This window comes from Notothenia rossii, assembly GCF_949606895.1.
Source record: "Notothenia rossii genome assembly, chromosome: 3".
Classification (NCBI taxonomy): domain Eukaryota; kingdom Metazoa; phylum Chordata; class Actinopteri; order Perciformes; family Nototheniidae; genus Notothenia; species Notothenia rossii.
The window spans coordinates 89,582,785-89,601,046 of NC_136901.1; the positions used below are offsets into that span (position 1 = coordinate 89,582,785).

General features: G+C 41.2%; 1 protein-coding gene across 1 annotated transcript in view; it reads right to left on the reverse strand.

The window, feature by feature from the left end:
• sec24b (SEC24 homolog B, COPII coat complex component) overlaps window positions 1-18,018 on the reverse strand; it is a 30,299-nt gene extending 12,281 nt beyond the window's left edge. Inside the window, exons 1-8 of the mRNA XM_079671345.1 lie at window positions 17,617-18,018; window positions 16,330-17,016; window positions 15,377-15,508; window positions 12,574-12,711; window positions 6,908-6,991; window positions 5,915-6,078; window positions 5,163-5,347; window positions 3,473-3,716 (exon numbers count right to left, since the gene is read on the reverse strand). Of these exons, the coding sequence (XP_079527471.1) occupies window positions 3,473-3,716; window positions 5,163-5,347; window positions 5,915-6,078; window positions 6,908-6,991; window positions 12,574-12,711; window positions 15,377-15,508; window positions 16,330-17,016; window positions 17,617-17,695 (1,713 nt within the window). The 5' untranslated portion in view covers window positions 17,696-18,018. The remainder of the gene's footprint in view (window positions 1-3,472; window positions 3,717-5,162; window positions 5,348-5,914; window positions 6,079-6,907; window positions 6,992-12,573; window positions 12,712-15,376; window positions 15,509-16,329; window positions 17,017-17,616) is intronic.
• Window positions 18,019-18,262: the final 244 nt, after the last annotated feature.

An 18,262-nucleotide genomic window follows, 5' to 3' on the forward strand; every position in this document is an offset into this window, starting at 1 on the left:
GGAACTTCTCCTTGATCCTATTGGCTCCAACGGTTAAAAAGAGGTGTCAATCATCCAGATCGAGCGAGGGGGGCCAGAGATATGGAAAATGCACCCAAATGACCCCAGAAGTGGGTTATTTTTTCTAAACCTCTCTAAAAAGGTCAAATGTCACTTGTTTTGCATCAATATTGATACAGGGTACTTATTATATGTTGTAGTTTGGATTCCTAAAGCTTTTAGTCTAACATCCCATCATCCAAGGGTGGTTTTCACTATAAGTAATGTTTTTTTTTTGGACGGACACTATCATTTACATTTTTTTACTGTGTTCAACCTGAATTTACTTTAAAATAAAAATGTCTATATTGATTCAGACTTTTCTACATCCAACTCACAGGTTTATCATTGCTTTGAGAAAAAAGATTATTAATGTACTCCTTTTAAAAGTGAAGATATGGTCATTTGTTCTGGGAATGTCATTTCCGAGCCTGAGACCTGAAAAACAGGCTCAGGGCTAACGGTTGAGTTGAACACATTTTGCGCTTCTCATCGAGTGTCAATGTTGACCTTTTCTTCCACGGGGGAGAAGAGAGGCTCTGTTCCTGTTTCCTGAGGAATGTGTTGAACAGATCATTTGAACTGTTGTCTTGTTTCCGTCTCCTGATGTATTCATGACATTGTTCTCCACACTTCTGCTGCTCATGTAGCGGCGTCAGCGAAACATTTTCTACATTTTTCTTCCAGTCGAATACAGGCCGTTTATTCTCCAGTAAAGCTGAGCGCTACGATGTGACATGCACAGAAGAGCTTGAAGCTTCATTCATGCCATACATGTTAACGTACAAGTTCTCATATTTGAACGCCTTGTTATGCCTTCTCATTGAGTTTAACTCCAGAATTTCTGCACAGTGGCAGATCAAGATTAGGCTACACTCAAAAAGATAAAAAATGTATAATACTATTTTGTAGAATTCGTTTTTTCTGAATCCTGTAATCCAAACATTTACCCAATAACTCCAGAGTATTGTGATACCCAAAAGTAAAAATATGTTGAAATAAAGATAGATGTTGGCGTTGAGCTTTTTAAAACAACATTTTCACTGAGTAAAAAAAAGCAGGAGATATTTTACTTTCTTTTAATTATATCAAAATCAATTTATTAAAAAAATACGACCTAACTAAATCATAATAATCACTTTATTCCAATTTTTTTTTTTTAGGATTATGACGTCGGCTAACTTGATGACAGACATTTAAAGCTTCGTTAAAAAATCTGAATGGGAGCATCAAATATAAAAAAACAAAACAAAGACATCTGGTGCAGCTTCAGCAAAATCACACAAAAAAAACAATTGAATCCCAAAGGAAACATAGTCTTAACTCTGAGGTTGTCTTGCACAGATCATAAATTGGTAGTAAATAAAAAGCACATTTGTTTTGGATCTACCGCAAAGCATATTCATAGCTTATTTAGTTCTGATAAATTACCAGTGGTGCCAGGATTCAGAGGTGAAAAGCTGAACTCAAGAGGAGAACGAAAATCTGTTTTATATTCTAAACACAAATGATATCGGGCCCAGAGAGATTTGTGTAGTGTGAAATTGGTGTTGTGTGAAGTGAGCGTGAGGGGGGGGGGGGGGGGGGGGGGGGCGATTAATATTCGCCAGAGCTGTCCGATTTTCGAATTTGATCATGGTCAGTTTCTGGCATCCTTACCGCAGACGGACCACTTTTGGTGGTCTCCATTAAAAGGCAGCTCTTTCTGGAACAGCCTCCCAACTGAGATACGGGATTGTCCCACTCTCAATAGCTTCAAAGGTCAACTCAAAGAATGGTTGAGAAACAAACAGACGTGCAGTCACCGCTAAATGTTAAGTGTTCATTACTGTGCATTGTCTCTGCCAAATAAACGATTAAATGAAATAAATGGATCGGTTTAACTTGGCGAGTATAAATCGAAGCTACATCATATTTTATTCAGCGAGTGCCTTTTAAATGGAGGCAAGAATAAACTCTCATAAGTTGGACTGCTACGGTGTTATTTTCTCACGGTGTATCCCTCTTCTCCGTCACTTCATATCTCCTGACACCACATCAGCCATCACCGCTATAAATACTCTCACCTATCTTCCTCTCCTCCTGCCTGACCCACTGTCCCCGCAGCTGCTAAAAAATACTACGTTTGACTTAAAGGTGACCTATCATGCAAAATGCCCTTTTGTACGTCTCTATACATGAATATGTGTCCCCGGTGTTCCAGGGAACTCACCAAGTGTCAGAAAACACAACCCTCTCTATTTCCCTCCATTCCCAAATCTCTTAAAAAGGGGCTGCAACGGATCTGATACAGACTGATCCAGGTTTGAACACTTCTATGACGTCACAGAAGTGGCGCTACGGCTATTGGGCCAACTCCACCAATCAGGAGGAGACAGCCACGGACATTGCCGTTGGAAAGCGCTGGAGACGCTGTAGTACATATGCCAGGCCTGTAGATGGTGCTGTTCTCACAGAATCAGCCCATGATGCAAAGACAGTGTTACATTGAGCGAAATGAGGAATGGCTAAAATGCATGATCTGTTTGGTATTTTGAAAAATAAAAAGTATAAATATGCCTTATATAGGTATGGTCCTACACTATATTATTCAAATATAGCATGATAGGTCCACTTTAATATATGGAATGTTTTCATCCCCGAGTGTTCAGTTAGTGGAATACTGTAATCGACAAACTGGAGGCTTCCCTCATTTAGGGTAAACACAGTTAAAAGATAGAAACCTGTGTTTTATTAAAGTATGTTGGACCGTAGTAATGACTGCTATATGCATTCCTTGCACAATGAATGAATAATAATACCCTGCTTTATATTATGTTACTGTACATTTGTATTTCCACATATATATTTTTTTAATGCTATTTAATTTCTATTTGAGATGTTAACATTTCGGATTGTTTATTTCTAGTCTTTTAATTTCTCTTACGTACAACGCCCCCAAAATTGGGATCATTTAAGTCCTTCTTATCTTATCTATAACTTAAATTGTCCCGAAAAACAAGAAAAAACCTGGACACAAAAAGGTTGAAGGCACGGAGAGTGAGACAGGGAGGCAGAGGTGCTGCAGCATTAGACAGTATGATAGGTATAATGTGTTTTATGAACATGTATGTGTGTAAACAGCGTGTAGTAGACCCTTAGAAATCAAAATATGAACCTGAAATGTAGCTGACCTTTAGAGTAAGTGAAAACCTAGCTCGGTTATCCATAACACTTTAGCTGAGTTAACTACACAGTGAAGGGCACATGTATATATTAGTACATGAGACTCCACAGTCACGTCCGATCTGCCAACGCCCTCACGTCATTCTAAAAAGCCCTCAAAACTCACCTTTTGCCTCAAATCATTATCTTCCAACCCCTCGCCCCTACTCCACCAGGCTCAGCACTAAAAGCTCTATATAATGAACATGTATTATTAAAGAAGTGTCTAGATGTTCCAGTGTACATTTGGGAGTTTTAGGCACCTGCAAAATGCTGTATTAGTACATGAGACACTGAAGGTATGTGTGTAGATATTCCAGTGTACATCAAGTTTTGGGGAGTTGTATACATATGAGACATCAGATCTTACCTGCAGGTCTCTGAAAGGGTGCAGCAGGAGACCCAGAGGGAGGCGCGCCTTGTTGAGCAGAGCCTGGGTCTGAGGGATGCTGGACAGGGTGCTCCTGAACGTACTGGTGAACGACGAGAGAAAATGTTTTAGATTGCACGTACGCATGTATGCAAATGTATTTCTTACTTTATTGTTTCTTATAATTTTCTAATTTTGATTTGTTAACTTTTGAGGGTTAGGGTTAATTAATCCAAATGGTATAGAAATCACAATATGGACCAGCACAATATCCAAATTGCCTTCAGCGCAGTATTCTGGAGGCAAAATAAGTGAAAATATCTGCATACAGTATTGCGGAGTGCAGAAAAGTCACGGCCTACAAATGGTATTCTACTGACTGAAAAGAAAATCCTTATTTACTACAGAACTCTAAAAAATAAATAAATATTTAGCAATTATAACTTTGGCCATATTGTGCTACCCCAGCTATAGTTATCACTCACTTTTACATCTTTCTATATTTATTATAAGATCCCACTAGCTTCAATGGTAGAATATGTGGAATCAAATGTTGACTTTTTAGAATAAAACACTGTTGTTGTCTTTTCAACACAGTTAGTTAAACCTGCTTCACTGACACTTGCACTAATGTACATTCTCAAAGATATTGAAGTGAATTTTATTTTGTATATATTGATGATTGTTGTGCTTTTATTTAGGTCTTAATGTGTGCACAAGGAGGCGTGTGGTGCAGGGTGGTCACAGGTTCAAACCCCGCTGCAGTCAGCATGTCGTTGTGTCCCTGAGACACTTCACCCCAAAATTGCTCCTGTGGTTGTTGCCCACAGTATTGAGTATGTAAGTCGCTTTGGGTAAAAGCGTCTAACACAGGGGGGTTAAACTCAATTTCATTATGGCATCAGCATTATGGTTGCACTCAAAGGGCCGGTTGTAACTTTAAGGCTATATAAAAATATATAAATATTTTATATATATAAAATAATGTATTATATTACATTATTGCCTCTGCATTGGATTATTATGGGATAGGGTAATAACTTCATCATTAACTACGTCTGAAAGCAGAAGTCTAGGGCAAATAATGAAAAGTCTCTTCAGTGAGAATGTCACAAAATGATTTAAAAAGAAAAACCAAATTAAAAAAAGAATAAAAAAAAGTTACATTTTGAAAAAAAAGTCTGAGAAAAAAGTCAAATGAGAAATGCATTGTGGGACATGTAGTTTATGGACAGCGTGCTTCTGTAAATCGGCATGTAATTGTATAATAAACATATTATATTCTTTCAGAGCTCTTGCGGGGCCACAGAAAATAAAGTCGCGGGCCGGATTTGGCCCCCGGGCCTTGAGTTTGACACCCCTGGTCTAACAAGTAACATGTAATGTAATGCATTATGTATAAATGTGTCTTTTGATTGTGTATATATAGGATTGGATATACATATTTTTATATATATTTGTGTTTGGGATTGTGGGAAACGGTATTTTGATCTCTGTCTGTACACACAAACTGAAAGATTGACAATAAAGTTGACTTGACTGTACTCACTGTGGGTTACAGTTGACCTTCTTGAGGTCGGCGCTGAGGTTGGGCTCGGGGGCCTCGAGGGGTCGGGGGGGCAGCAGGCTGGTCTCCTGCATCAGATTCACAGGACTCAGGGCCTCCAGCTCCAGCTCTGGGACCCCGCTGAGCCCCCCCAGAGCCGCTGACAGCTGGGTCAGGTTAGGGAACGGCTGCAGGGGGGGGGGGGGGGGGACAGAAATACAGTTTAACTTGAGACAAAGTTACTGTACAAACTTCATCAAATCAACTTGAAAATGTCTGTGCTTTAATGCTGCAGCAGTTTTAATATATATGCGTTCTGATTTTACAATTGTAATTAAGTTTGTTTTATATTCTATACATGTTTCTATGCTCATTCAATGTCGTATTTTCGTTGATGTAACTATGTATATTTATAATAATATTACAGGACGTTGCAAAGGGGCTGCAACCAAGCTAAAGTTGTCAGCTACTGGCGGGTAGCCAAAATGCTGATTTATGCTTTAAGAGGTTACTTTGATTAAAATGATAAACTACATCTCTCGTTAACTTTTATGAATAACAACTATATATACATATCATATATCTAGCTGTTTTACACGTTTTAGTGGGAATAAGTCACATATTATACCTTTAAACAAAACTTAGGATGTGCTTGCAAATCAAAAATATAGCTTTTTTACTTTGATAATATTAAATCATCTCATCAACAATAACACACACTCTCAGCACCTTCTTTATTAAGGCTGTGATCTCACCTGGGAGTACTGCTGGTATTCTGGCTGTCCGTACGGGTCAAGAGAGGGGGCGGAGTCAGTGGCGGGGGCTGGCACCTGCTGATAGGCCGGCTGCATGTTTGGGTAACCATAGTGATCGTAGGGCGCAACCTGATTGGTCATATCGTTGGAGGGCGGCATGGAATCTGAGCAGGAGAGAGTTCAGCGTTAGAGACAAACTGATGCTCTGTTTTAAACTGATTCAAACAGGGCATTTTGGAAATATAACGTGTGTGTGTGTGTGTGTGTGTGTGTGTGTGTGTGTGTGTGTGTGTGTGTGTGTGTATGTGTGTGTGTGTGTGTGTGTGTGTGTATATGTGTGTGTGTGTGTGTGTGTGTGTCACATTTGTATCACAGGCTTTTACATAAATGGAGAAAAATCACATTTTCTTCTATAATTTATTGTATAATTGTTTATTTTCTACATTTCTAATTATGTGCAATACTTTATTGTACATGCTGCCGCAACAAAAACATTTCCCATTTTGGGATTAATTGGGAAATTAAAGAATATCTTATATTATTTATCTTATTTTTCAGTGCAGAATAAAATCCCCTCTCCTATCTCTTCTTGTTAAAGTTGCTCTAACATGGTTTCATTATTAAGCTGAAAAATATGTGTTCATTTGTTTGGTGAACATTCTTTATTTTTTCAACACGTTCCCGCCCCGTTTCTGTCAACGTATTAACTTCTACGTAATAACTTCTACACTTTTTCTCCAATAAAACTTGATTAAACCTGACGTCATGGCAGCGTTACCTACAGTTGGAGATGACTTACCCTCAAGAAGAACTTAAAGGGGCCCTATTATGCTTTTGGGGTTTCCCTTTCCCATAGTGCGTTGTAAAGGTTTTTGTGCATAACACTGTATATCATATTAAAGTGAAATCACCTGGTAAGAAGTTTTGTAATGTGATAAATCAATGAGTATGGCTTGTATTTAGATGAACAGTGTGTTTGTGATCAATACAAACCTGGATAGCTGCCACCTTCCAGGGAATCATAGCTGTTGGGCACCGGAGAGGCACTGCCTGTACTGGAGGAGGAAGTGTCTCCACCTGAGAGAGGCAGACAGATAACACATTCAAATGAAACCGCAAAGACTGGCCGAGAGGAGTGGAGGAGTAAATGATTACATTAATAAAGTTAAAGAAGGACCCATGGGGAATGCACAACAGAACAAAGTACAATTGAAGAAGTACAACAAAAGAAGAGATGGAAGGGAACGTCTGTGAGAATAAAAAAGGACCAGCACTATAAATAAAGTCCATTAACACATACACAAAGCGAGGGGCGAGACAAGAAATAATGAATGAGGAGGAGGGAAAGAACAAAAGAGGAATCATTAAAGGGAAAGAACTGGTTTTTTTCTGTTTGGCCATGAAGAGCTCTGTGTTTGGACTCCCCTCAGGCCTCAGAGAAATACAGAAAGAGAAACAAGACACAAAGATGCACTTAAGTCACTTAAGACCAGCGAGCGCACAAGCTTCTGAGGATAGAAACATGGAGTGAGCAGAGGAGAAATTACAAAAGATAATGTGAGGCTACAGAACGGCGTTACTGCCAACTGTCTCTGTGTCTCTACAACTCTTTCATTCTGCACTCTCTGATACAGTCCTTCACTCAGACCCCATTTACACGCAAACGCAAACGAACCGAATACGATATCAAAAAAGTCTTCCGTTCACTAAAGACCGCTCGGGAGCGCTGGAGACGCTGTAGTACATATGCCGGGCCTGTAAGTGGCGCCACAAAATACACCAAAAGCAGCGAAGAAGACCCCAGAGCATGGTTGCCATGGTTGCCTGGTTGCCCTTCTGTTTATTCTCCGCGGTGGATTTAGCAACATGTAGTCCATGTAATTCTCCATGTCCACTTGTTGCTGATGGTTGTGGTAGAGGAGCTGTAGATTTTTGCACTAACATCTGTAGCATGGTCAGAAGCTACTGGCTACTGTCCATGCTACAGCAGTGAGCAGCAGAGGTGGGGAGAGGCGGGGCTATGGCTCCATCGTTATCAGGAAATGATCGTATGGCGTACATATGGAGCCGTTTGCCCCCCCAGAGCGTTCCGTCCGCAGATTTATCCACCTTGGGACCTGTTGTCGTTTGCGGGGTCCGTTTCCGCGGTTCCGTTACGGCCTCGTGTGAACGAACGGGCTATACGAAAGAGAAAAGTAGCGGATACAACCCGTATGCGTTCTCGTGTAAACAGCACCTTAAACTCTCTTCTTCTCTTTCACACACACACACTTGTTTACCTCCTATGGTGTGTGAAACATGCACGACTTAAAGATGGAGAAAAGGGACATCTAGCTGATGAACAGAATGCAGGTCTTATGATAAAACTAATAATACATTGACTTTGTTTAATGAGAAGGTACATGCATTTGCAAGGCCTTGAAGACACACCCAATGCATATTAGTACATCAAATAAAAGATAGTTTAAGACACGACACATAAAGGGGCAAAGAAGCGATAAATTGCATCCTATCAGACAACAAGGGCCTTTATAAAAAAAAAAAACAGACACGCAAAAGATTCCTGCTTCTGAAATTTGAATATCTTCTGGTTTTCTAATTCCTCTACGATAGTTAACTAAATACCTTTGAGAGTTAGTCAAATAGAGCATTTCAGGATTTCTTCTTGGACTTTTAGAAAACACATGTTTTCACTATTTTCTGAAATTTTATAGAACAAATGTATCGAGTTGTTAGTTGCGGACATATTTAAATCTAAAGAAATTCAACAGGTCTTGTAGACGGGGCATCACGTTGATGCAACCAAACCACACACCCTGTCTGATTCTCATCTTCCCCTGATCAAATAAAGACAAAACTACTCTTATTGTTAAAGTCTGATACATCGCAGTGTAATCTGTTGCAGCCACTCATGTTCTCCTAATAACGCGCTGAGGTTTTCCACAAAGATTGCAGGGGTAGAATATCTGAATGAACTCATGAATGCATGCTGGCCAAGAGGAGGGATCAGCAAGACACGACAGACCTCTGGCAGCGAGCTCATTGGACGGGAGGGGATCCAATTATCTGGGACTAAATCTGACCAGGAGATTATCTGCTCTGGAGGAGGAGAAAGCTTAGCCTTCCTCCTCCTCCTCCTCCTCTTCCTCCTTCTCTTAGATTTTACTGACACCTATTCTTCCTCCTCTCCTCCTCTGTCAGCTCACAGTCTAACTAATCAAAGGGATTCTAGCCAGGGCTATAGTAGTAAAACAATCTATTTATAGCAAGTGTTGCTTTGAAGCAGTTTTCCATTTCCCTTTTCCTCTAAGCCTCATCTGTTTTCTGTCGTATGTTTACTACATACACTGATCAGTAAAGCTCCATTCATGCTGTAGTGGTTTACAACTGATCTGATCTACTACGAGTTTGGACGTGAGAAAAAGATGCATTTAGTCTCTTAATGTTCCTCAGGACAACATGTGGGGGGGGGGGGGGGGGGTGCTAGTGGGGGGTGCTAGTGGGTGCTTATTGTAGTTCTAAGTCCAATGCCTTGCGGCCTGTAGCACCATGGGGCATATGTGTGAGCTGGACCTGTATTTTACAGGAAAGGAGTGAGCAGAGGGTCGAGTTGTCGATTCTTGTTCTGTGACTATCTTCCTCACTCTGCTGAAAACCCTCTCAGACTTTCAGTTGCGCGCGCTACTAAAGAGACGCGTTACCATGGAAACCAAACAATGGTGTAGCTGTATTAAAGTCAGAATGGAAACAGTCGTGAGTAAATCTGATTTAGTCAGAAATCGGGAAAAATGCGGGAGAAATAGGACCCCGGGAGGAAACCGGGAGAGGGCAATGAAATCGGGAGTCTCCCACGAAAATCGGGAGGGTTGGCAAGTATGGTTACAGTATGTGTGACGAGTGGCAGAGTGAAATAGAAACAGACACGATAAGAGAAAGAAAGTCCTTTGCATGTGACTGCTTTACAAAACAAATAATTGATTGAGCGAAACTAGCACTCATTTGTTTCAGTTGTTCCAACTGTAAGGACCCCTCGGTTTTTCTGTTTCATTTACTTAAATTAGTTTCATTTACTTGAGATGAAACACTTAATTAAACTTGTTTTTGTTTGCATTTTGGACAGCTGGTAGATGTTGTGCTTCAAAGTGCTCATGGTGGTAACAAAGCATCATATCATGGCGTCTAGAAATCATCAGCTGGTGTTTTGTTTCAGCATAAAACCTAAGAGAGACCGTGGGGAACTGACGAGATCCCGAGGGGGAAATCTGAAACAAGCTTGTGGACTAAGAGAGTAAATGACTGTGCAGTGAGTCTCTCATGGGGAGCAGCGGAGTCAGAACACAGGAGCTATATTTAAGAAGCTGTTAACCTCTGGGTGACGACACAGATCCAGAGCGAGAGAGAGGAACACCCGAGAGCTGCACACAGGAGCAGGACACCACTGGAGCTCAGAGCAGTATTAAGAGGTCCACTGACTTTAAATCAAATACTTTCCTCCCCCACAGGAAACTGGAGTTATGAGCTTTGATAAAGAGAGGTTTAAGAATAGTCTGATTGATTGTGGGCATGCTAATGGAATAGTCATTTAAAGCAATGTTAATTAAAACACCGGTGTTACATAAAGAAAATGTAACTCATTGCTTACACATGATATTGATGCGTTTCCTTTTAGACAAATAACGTACATTATTTTAATCTAAATTGTATATTTGTTCTTCTTGTTTTCTTTTAAAAAATGTTTAAGTAAAATAATAGTTTTGTCAGTTTTGCTATCTCTGTTTTATTTCATTACTATTGTTTATTTGTATTTGTACTTTTTTACTTAAAATGTATTATCATTAGTACTATAGAATAGAATGGGATGGATGAAACCCGTCTGTAATGATCACACATGCAGAGCACAGCACACACAGTGACATGTGTTCTCTGCTTCTAACCCATCCTAGTACCAGGAGTCTATCGTACATGCCCTATCAGACATCCTTCGCCCACATGCCCCACCCCGGAACCTGCGGTCTTCAGACTCTGGCCTGCTTACCACCCCCCGCACCAAACTGCGAACCTTCGGGGACAGAGCCTTCAGCGTGGCAGCCCCCACCCTCTGGAACGCTCTCCCTGCGAAGATCCGCAACATCCCCACGCTTGACTCCTTCAAAAAGGGCCCTCGAGACCCACCTGTTCACCAAGGCCTTTGGCCCCTAATCTATTGGTTGTTTGTTTCTGTCGTTCTGATTGGTTGTCTGATTGCCTTTTGTTTTGTTATGTTTTGCCCTGTTCATCCTTGTAAAGCGACCTTGGGTCCCATGAAAGGCGCTATATAAATCTAAGCTATTATTATTATGACAACACCAATGGACAAAACTAACTAATGTTTATTTTCCATTCATTATTTTGCCATTCATTTATTCAGGTGAGTGAAACCTTCTAATAAAATAAGTAATTAGTCAAATTTCCCAAAATAGAGAAAAATGCTAACTCAATGTTTCAAGATCCTAAACATTGCAGGTTTTTTCCAACAAAAAAAACAAACACAGCGATATTAAATTGTTAATATATAGAAAAGGGAATTCATCGTCCCATTTTAGAAGCTAGAAACCAGGGGTTTTTTCTACATTGAAGGTAGGGTAGGTAAGAATGGAGAAACCAGCTCGAGTGCCCTAGAATTTGAAAGTTCGCAGCCGGAAAAATCTGCTCCTTCCTTCAGACTTCCTTACAGAGCCCCTCCTCCAACACGCACGAACGAGCACATGACCAATGAGGGCACGAGATAAGTTTGTGCACAGATGGAAGGCTGACAGGCAGGTAGGCCATCCAGTTACTTTAGCCGGGCCGGCTCAGATGATTGGTCGTGCTTTTTACAGCGCCACGGCTTCCACAGATGACGTTTTTTATGGATTTATTGTCAAAGCAGATATTCATTGCTATCGGGATGTTAAGAGCATTCCATGGAATATAACAAGTGTTTCTGAGGTGAATTACCTACCCCACCTTTAATGACTTTAAACTATGTATTATGGTTGTTGTTGATTAACTCCTTGCTTTAGCACGAAACACTTACGTTTGAAAACACTTACATGTGAGTCACAATTACACAACACCAACTCATTATTAAGGCCAGCAGGTTCAGAGCATAGCTCATTGATTTAGTTTTGCATCAGAAACCACAGCGAGACGTCTGAGGGTGATCGGCTCGCAGGCGGATAAAAAACCACTGAGTGAGAGAGGGCACTGCGTGACAATAAGGGCAAGCAGAACCTGGCAGGAGCTTATTAAGATAAACCGAAATGCAAACCACTTGCATTACTGAGAAAAAACATGTTACATCAGTTACAGTGATCCAACAACAGAGCAGGGTACACACATTAAAACCATATTAAAACATAGGATTTGTAGTCAATACTGATGTGAACGGGAGACATGGTGAGCATTGGGAACAATCTAATCAGCCAATTAGGAAAGGAGAGGGATGGACGATGAGCAGAAGTGACACACAAGAGGAGAGCAGCGATCAAAAGGTGACTTCACATGGGGAAGCTGGAAGAATGGGTCAAATGGTAGTTTTTTTGAACATAATACAAAACATCTAGGAGCACGGTGAGGATTATGGGGATGTAGAGAGTGCTAATGAATGGGTTGTGGGGGAGGTAAAAGCTAGAGCAGACCTGCTTCCTCATCCTCCTCCTCCTCCTCATCATCATCATCATCCTCAGAGCTGGATGAAGAGGGGGCAGCGGCGGGGCCTGAGGTGGTGGCAGAGGCAGAGCTAGCTCCACTATTAGCAACATATCCATACTGCACGCCTGTGGGGGTGGGGGGGTGGGGGGGGGGGGGGGAGAGGTACATGAGAAAACTGTCAGGACTGCAGAGAGGGAGATGGAGATTAGGCAACTCAATGTCATGTGACGTAAGAAGTAGTCAGGGATAGTCTCCTCCCACAGACTATAAAACTTTTAAACACCTGAACTTTTGAAAGAACATCCATAACATCTGTCTGCAACTTATTCATATCAATATTCCATCTTCAAACCTTGAAAGTGTGTCTAAGTGTGTGTTGAAGAAATGGCTTCTCTGTCTATCAAGAGAAATTAACTTTAATACCAAATCTGGTTATGTTTGCTTTCATGGATTAAAAAGTTAAAAACCTTTGAGAAAGATATTGAGAGTGTTCTGGTGATAACATAGGTTAAGCTTATTTCGCATTAAAATGCTTAACATTAAAAGGATAGTTCAATACATTTTGAAATGTGAGGTGCTTATCCCAGTAGATGGCAGTCTGCACATCCCCAATCTGGACAAACGGAGAGCAGCACAGAAGCTATCATCCGTGTACTCTGCAAAGCCTCAGGACTTCTTCGACAAAAACAGAGTCGAAGGTGTGAGACATTTTTGTTAAAGTAACATTTCTGGTTTTGTCAAAGGAATTTTTTCTGTGGCTTCCGTTTCCTGACAGAAAGGGCTCTCTGACAGGAAGTAAGGCAGGAGGTAATTAGCTATCTTACTTTTAAACTCATTTTGTTTTTGCCAAATTAAGATTTGCTGCTGCGTCTGTCGAGCGCTGTTGCTTTACCACTGTAGTACCACTGTCCATCATCTACTGTAAAACACTGAGTATGGATAAGTTCCTCATAATACCTCATTTTAAAACATCCAAACTATCCAGCAGTAACATTTCAGAGGCCACGTGAGAAGTTGCATCTACACCACAGCCTTGCTCATTTTAAAACATTACTGAAACCGTCAAATGAATCTCAATCACTGCATACGGTCTTATGTTACTGTTGTGTTTACCCAGCAAAACATAATCCCAAAATTAGATTAAACATGAATTAAGCACTTTAAACAGTGCGTGCCTTTGAACACAAAGAGGTGTGTCTGGTGTGTGTCCTATAATCCACTTGCTATTAACATGTCGCCTGAAGCCAATATCTCTGGGACTGAAGAAACTGATTTAGCACACGTTTACTGAAGGTGGAAGATTATTTATTTAGCAATACTGGTTTGTAGAAATACTCTGTTGCATGTCATCATCAAAATATACTCTGAAAGTAGGGTTACTGGTGGAGAAAGGGTACACTATTGGTTCCCAAACTGGAAGTGGAATGAAAATACTCACAACCACTTCAAAATGTGAGTAAATGTACTTCATTACACCACACCACTGCATTCCACCAGCCTCAGAGAATACACAATGTTGAGAAATGCCATAAGCACTTCTTCATTCATGCTGAGACTATGCAAAGCTTTAAGGTCCATTGGTTTTCTTTTAGCTTCGCTGACAGTGAAAAAAATCCCAGGTCACAAACTGAATAAACCAGCAGCTGGCTGTTTCAAACTGAAACCCTCACATTTGTATAAAGTACTCGCACCTGCACGCGTGTGCCTGGAAGCGTGTGTGCTGCAGCTGTGAACAACACACACACACACACACACACAATTTAGAGCAGGTTTTCAAACACTCCGACTGAACGTCTAAACATGGGATTGTGGAAGTCGTTGCACCAGAAAAGACAAAAAGCAGGAGCCAAGAGATGTGTTTTTTTCCCTCTTATAAGGACTTCATGTTCAGACACCAGAGTAAAGCAGGATAGAACAGAGTTTCACCTCAACACCAAAGAAAGGGCACCTTGTGAAACCAATTCACTGCTATGAGCTTTTCTTGCAAGCAGTGAAACAAAAAAAACAGGAAATATGTAAAAAGGCCTCAACATTCGAACAAGGAGAAAACGTGTCTTTATTGCCACGGCAGAGTCCGGTTAAGTGTTACAATGAATTGTTTCTAGATTTTGCTTGTCTTTTAATCTTTATTTTTCTACATATTTATTCTTTAGGTTTTAATATTTCATTGTATTTATTACATTTTGTATTATGTCCTCCTTTATTGAACTAAGGGGGTTATCTATCATGAACTTTTGGATCATTATTTCTTTTATTGTACTTATTTAAAATCGTATCTTTTGAGCTCCTTGTGTCCGTTGAATTGTTATACTATGCTTTTATGCTGCATGTAAAAAGGTTTTAACGTTTGAACTGAAGAGAATTTGTTGTTTCGTCTCAATTTGTGAAGTGTACCATGTTGTTATACAAATAAAGCTTTATTATTATAATTAAAAACAAGCCTTGAAAATGCGTTATAGATTGTTTTAAGGTCCCTGGTATTTCTGTCTACTTGGAATTGTTTTGTCTTTCTATATTCAAAGCTTCGATTTAACACATGTCCAACTCACATTCTGTCTGGAAAGTGAACTGAAAAACAGCAGTTTGTCAACTTTCAACAAAACATTCATACCAGTCACACAGACACACCCTTTGCTTACATTCCTCAGTTTCAACATTCAACAACTTTATTTTACAAGCTGCTGTTAGTTGATCAGTCCCAGCTGCATTGAAGAAGGGTAACAAGGCAGATTCAAGTTTTTGAACCACGTGTCATCTCATGTATGGTCGGAAAATAAGGTAAAAGGTTACCTTGGTGGTGGCCCGGTGAGGAATGCACTGAAGTTGGTTGAGTTCCTGAGGGCCGAGGGTCTGTGTGAACGACCCCGCTGTACGTGTCGTAGCTCAGAGACGCCTGGTGGCCCTGGTCATAGTGTTGGTGCACTGGGAAAGAAAACACAAAGACGATAAGGGAAAATACTTCATACCAAAGAATGGAGGTCTGCATGAACAAAGATGTAAACTCAAAATAAAGACTGACACTGAAGAGAGCTACAAACAGCATCAAACTAGAAACAGCTGTCAATCAAATGACACAATAATTGACCCCATTTCAGCCATGCATTATTAATGTAAGTAGGACTCTTTTTTTAAGTGGACCCTTCTGTTCTGTAGCCAATATGAAAGCTATATATAGCTTCACAAACAACTGGAAAGACACTGTGTTGATTTCAAAATCACCCAAGAGTTGGCAGAAAGTATTTGACCCATAACAATACTTCCCCCAAAGGACCATATGTATCAATTACTCACTCATATAACCTCGTTTCCATGAAGAAAACATCATTGTTACTATCAAGCCTCCACAGAAAAACTGCCTGGGGTTTTGTGAAAGTTAGTAAATCGAGAATTGTCTCGTCTTTAATTATTTATTTCCCATGCAAGTATGCACGCAATTTGTTTTTGCGTTTTCACCATGAACTCAAGGTAACATGGATAACTGATATACCACTAATCATTTTGGGTGTACAATGTTTTTTTATAAGCGACACATGGAGCTGGAAAGAAGACACATGAAAATCACTAAACTATATGACCGATACCTATACTGCTTTTAAAGCCAGGTTAGGTCCAATACAGCTAGTGTGCATGTTTCTGCAACACCAAATGTATATAGTGCTCTAGATTAAGACTACACTTTTAATGGATGTCTCTTTCCAGCCAGCATCTGATCCTTCAAGCCTAAACTAACCCTTCACACGTACCTGTGCTTCCTTGACCATTGACTGTCGGCCCCTGCTGATTAAGAGGAGCCGCGCTGTACCCAGACTGCACTGCTGTTGTCGTGGCCGGCGGAGGGCTGTTGTACTGATGCAGCGGTGCACCCATGTGGGTCGGCATGACTCCAAGGCTGGAGGTGCTCTGGGAGGAACTCAGGGTGCCGTACTGGCTAATTCCAGGCGCAGACGGGTAGGAAACAATTGGGTAGAGGGGAGCTCCAGGGGCACCAGGCGGTGCAGGCACCAAACTGGGGTGCTGCTGCTGCTGAAAGGGCTGTGCTGCTGCTGGGGGAGCATGGTATGCCTGCTGTGTATAGTAGGATCCTGGAGTGGCATATGGAGGATGCTGCTGCTGCTGCTGCTGCTGCTGGAATGATTGTTGGTTGTAGTGGGCATTTGATGGCGGCGGTGCTGAAGGTGGATATGGCTGAGAAGGAGGTGCAGAGTTCAGGGGAGCACTGTATGAGGAGGGTGCTACATGGTGCTGAGAGAGGTGCTGCTGTTGCTGCTGATGGTTGCTCTGGTAGTAGTTAGCACTGTGGGCACTGTTCATGAGGGGGGCTTTGATGGGAGGGGTGGACTGGGCAGGGATGGTGGGGTAGCTCTGTTGTTGAGGTGGGGCTCCATAGCAGCCTGCAGGAGGATGCATGGATTGGTACGTCTGTGCTGGACCTGGATAGAGAGAAAGTGCATTTATAAACAGAGTCAAACACATATTCTACTTCCACCAAAGCTCACAAATAGAGTACTGAACAGAGGGTGTCATTAGCTGTAAACAACAAGCCTCATCAGCAGCTGGTGCTTCAGCTGTAAGGGTTAATACCCGGTCAACTGAATATGCATCCCATCAATAACCACTACATTATATCAGTACACATCTAACGAACTCATATATTGTCAAACATGTCATATAAAGTGATTATTCTATTGAGATGCTGCGCATTCTTTCACACCATAATAATACTGCTTTGATAGCTATCGTTCGCTTAAAGCTAATGTTAGCCGCTAGCTATCTCTATGGGATACAGGTTAAGTTAGCACCTCAATAGCTTAAGCTCATTCATTTTTCGCAGTTAGAAGAATGATATACATGTCGCTTTTATTTTTAAATGTATGTAACTGGTTTAGGTAATGCCATGGGACAGTTATACAAAATAAAGAAATAAAGAAATAAAGAAACAGGGTGCTGACACACTAACTGACATCCCCCCGAGAGTGTTAGCATGCTAAGGCTAGCGAGCAGGCTAATCGCATCATCCCGGCCTCCGTTACCGTTCTGATGGGAAGGTGCCGATCCGCCGTTCAGCGTCGAATTCCGGCTGTAGTTTACGGTGTAACCCGGCGAAGACATCGCTCGGTCCTCCCGTCCTTATTCCCACAGGTCTGGGTAAATGCACATTAGCCTGTCTCCACTTCACCTCCCAGAAATGCTGCAGAGAGAGAGGTGTCTGCTGGTCAGTGAAGACCCGGGCAGCAAGCAGGTCCTCTCGGCTGAGAGCGAAGCTTCCAGTCGGGATGTTGAGGATCACTCTCCCGGCTCTCTGCTGGTCCTTCCTCTCCCTCTGCTGGATGTTCTTTGCAAGTGTGTGTATACTTCATTTTATGACAAGGAATTTAAAGGTCCCCTATTATACTTTATTATAGGTCTCAGATATACAAAACATGTCTCTGAAGTATTTGGCCTCAAAATACCAAAAAGATCATTGCAGCATCCCATAATCCCCTCTGTTTCAAAAGTGCTTTACCTTGGTTGGTGATTGGTTAATGGTTAGATAAACCAAAAAATGGTTGACATCATAAAGTGGCCAAAATCTGATCAGCTCATTTTCACAGGTTTTTTATATAAATGGATCAGGACAAAAAGAGAGAGAAGTTTTTTCCCCGAAACTTTCAGAATCTCTTTACACAGAGGGGACAC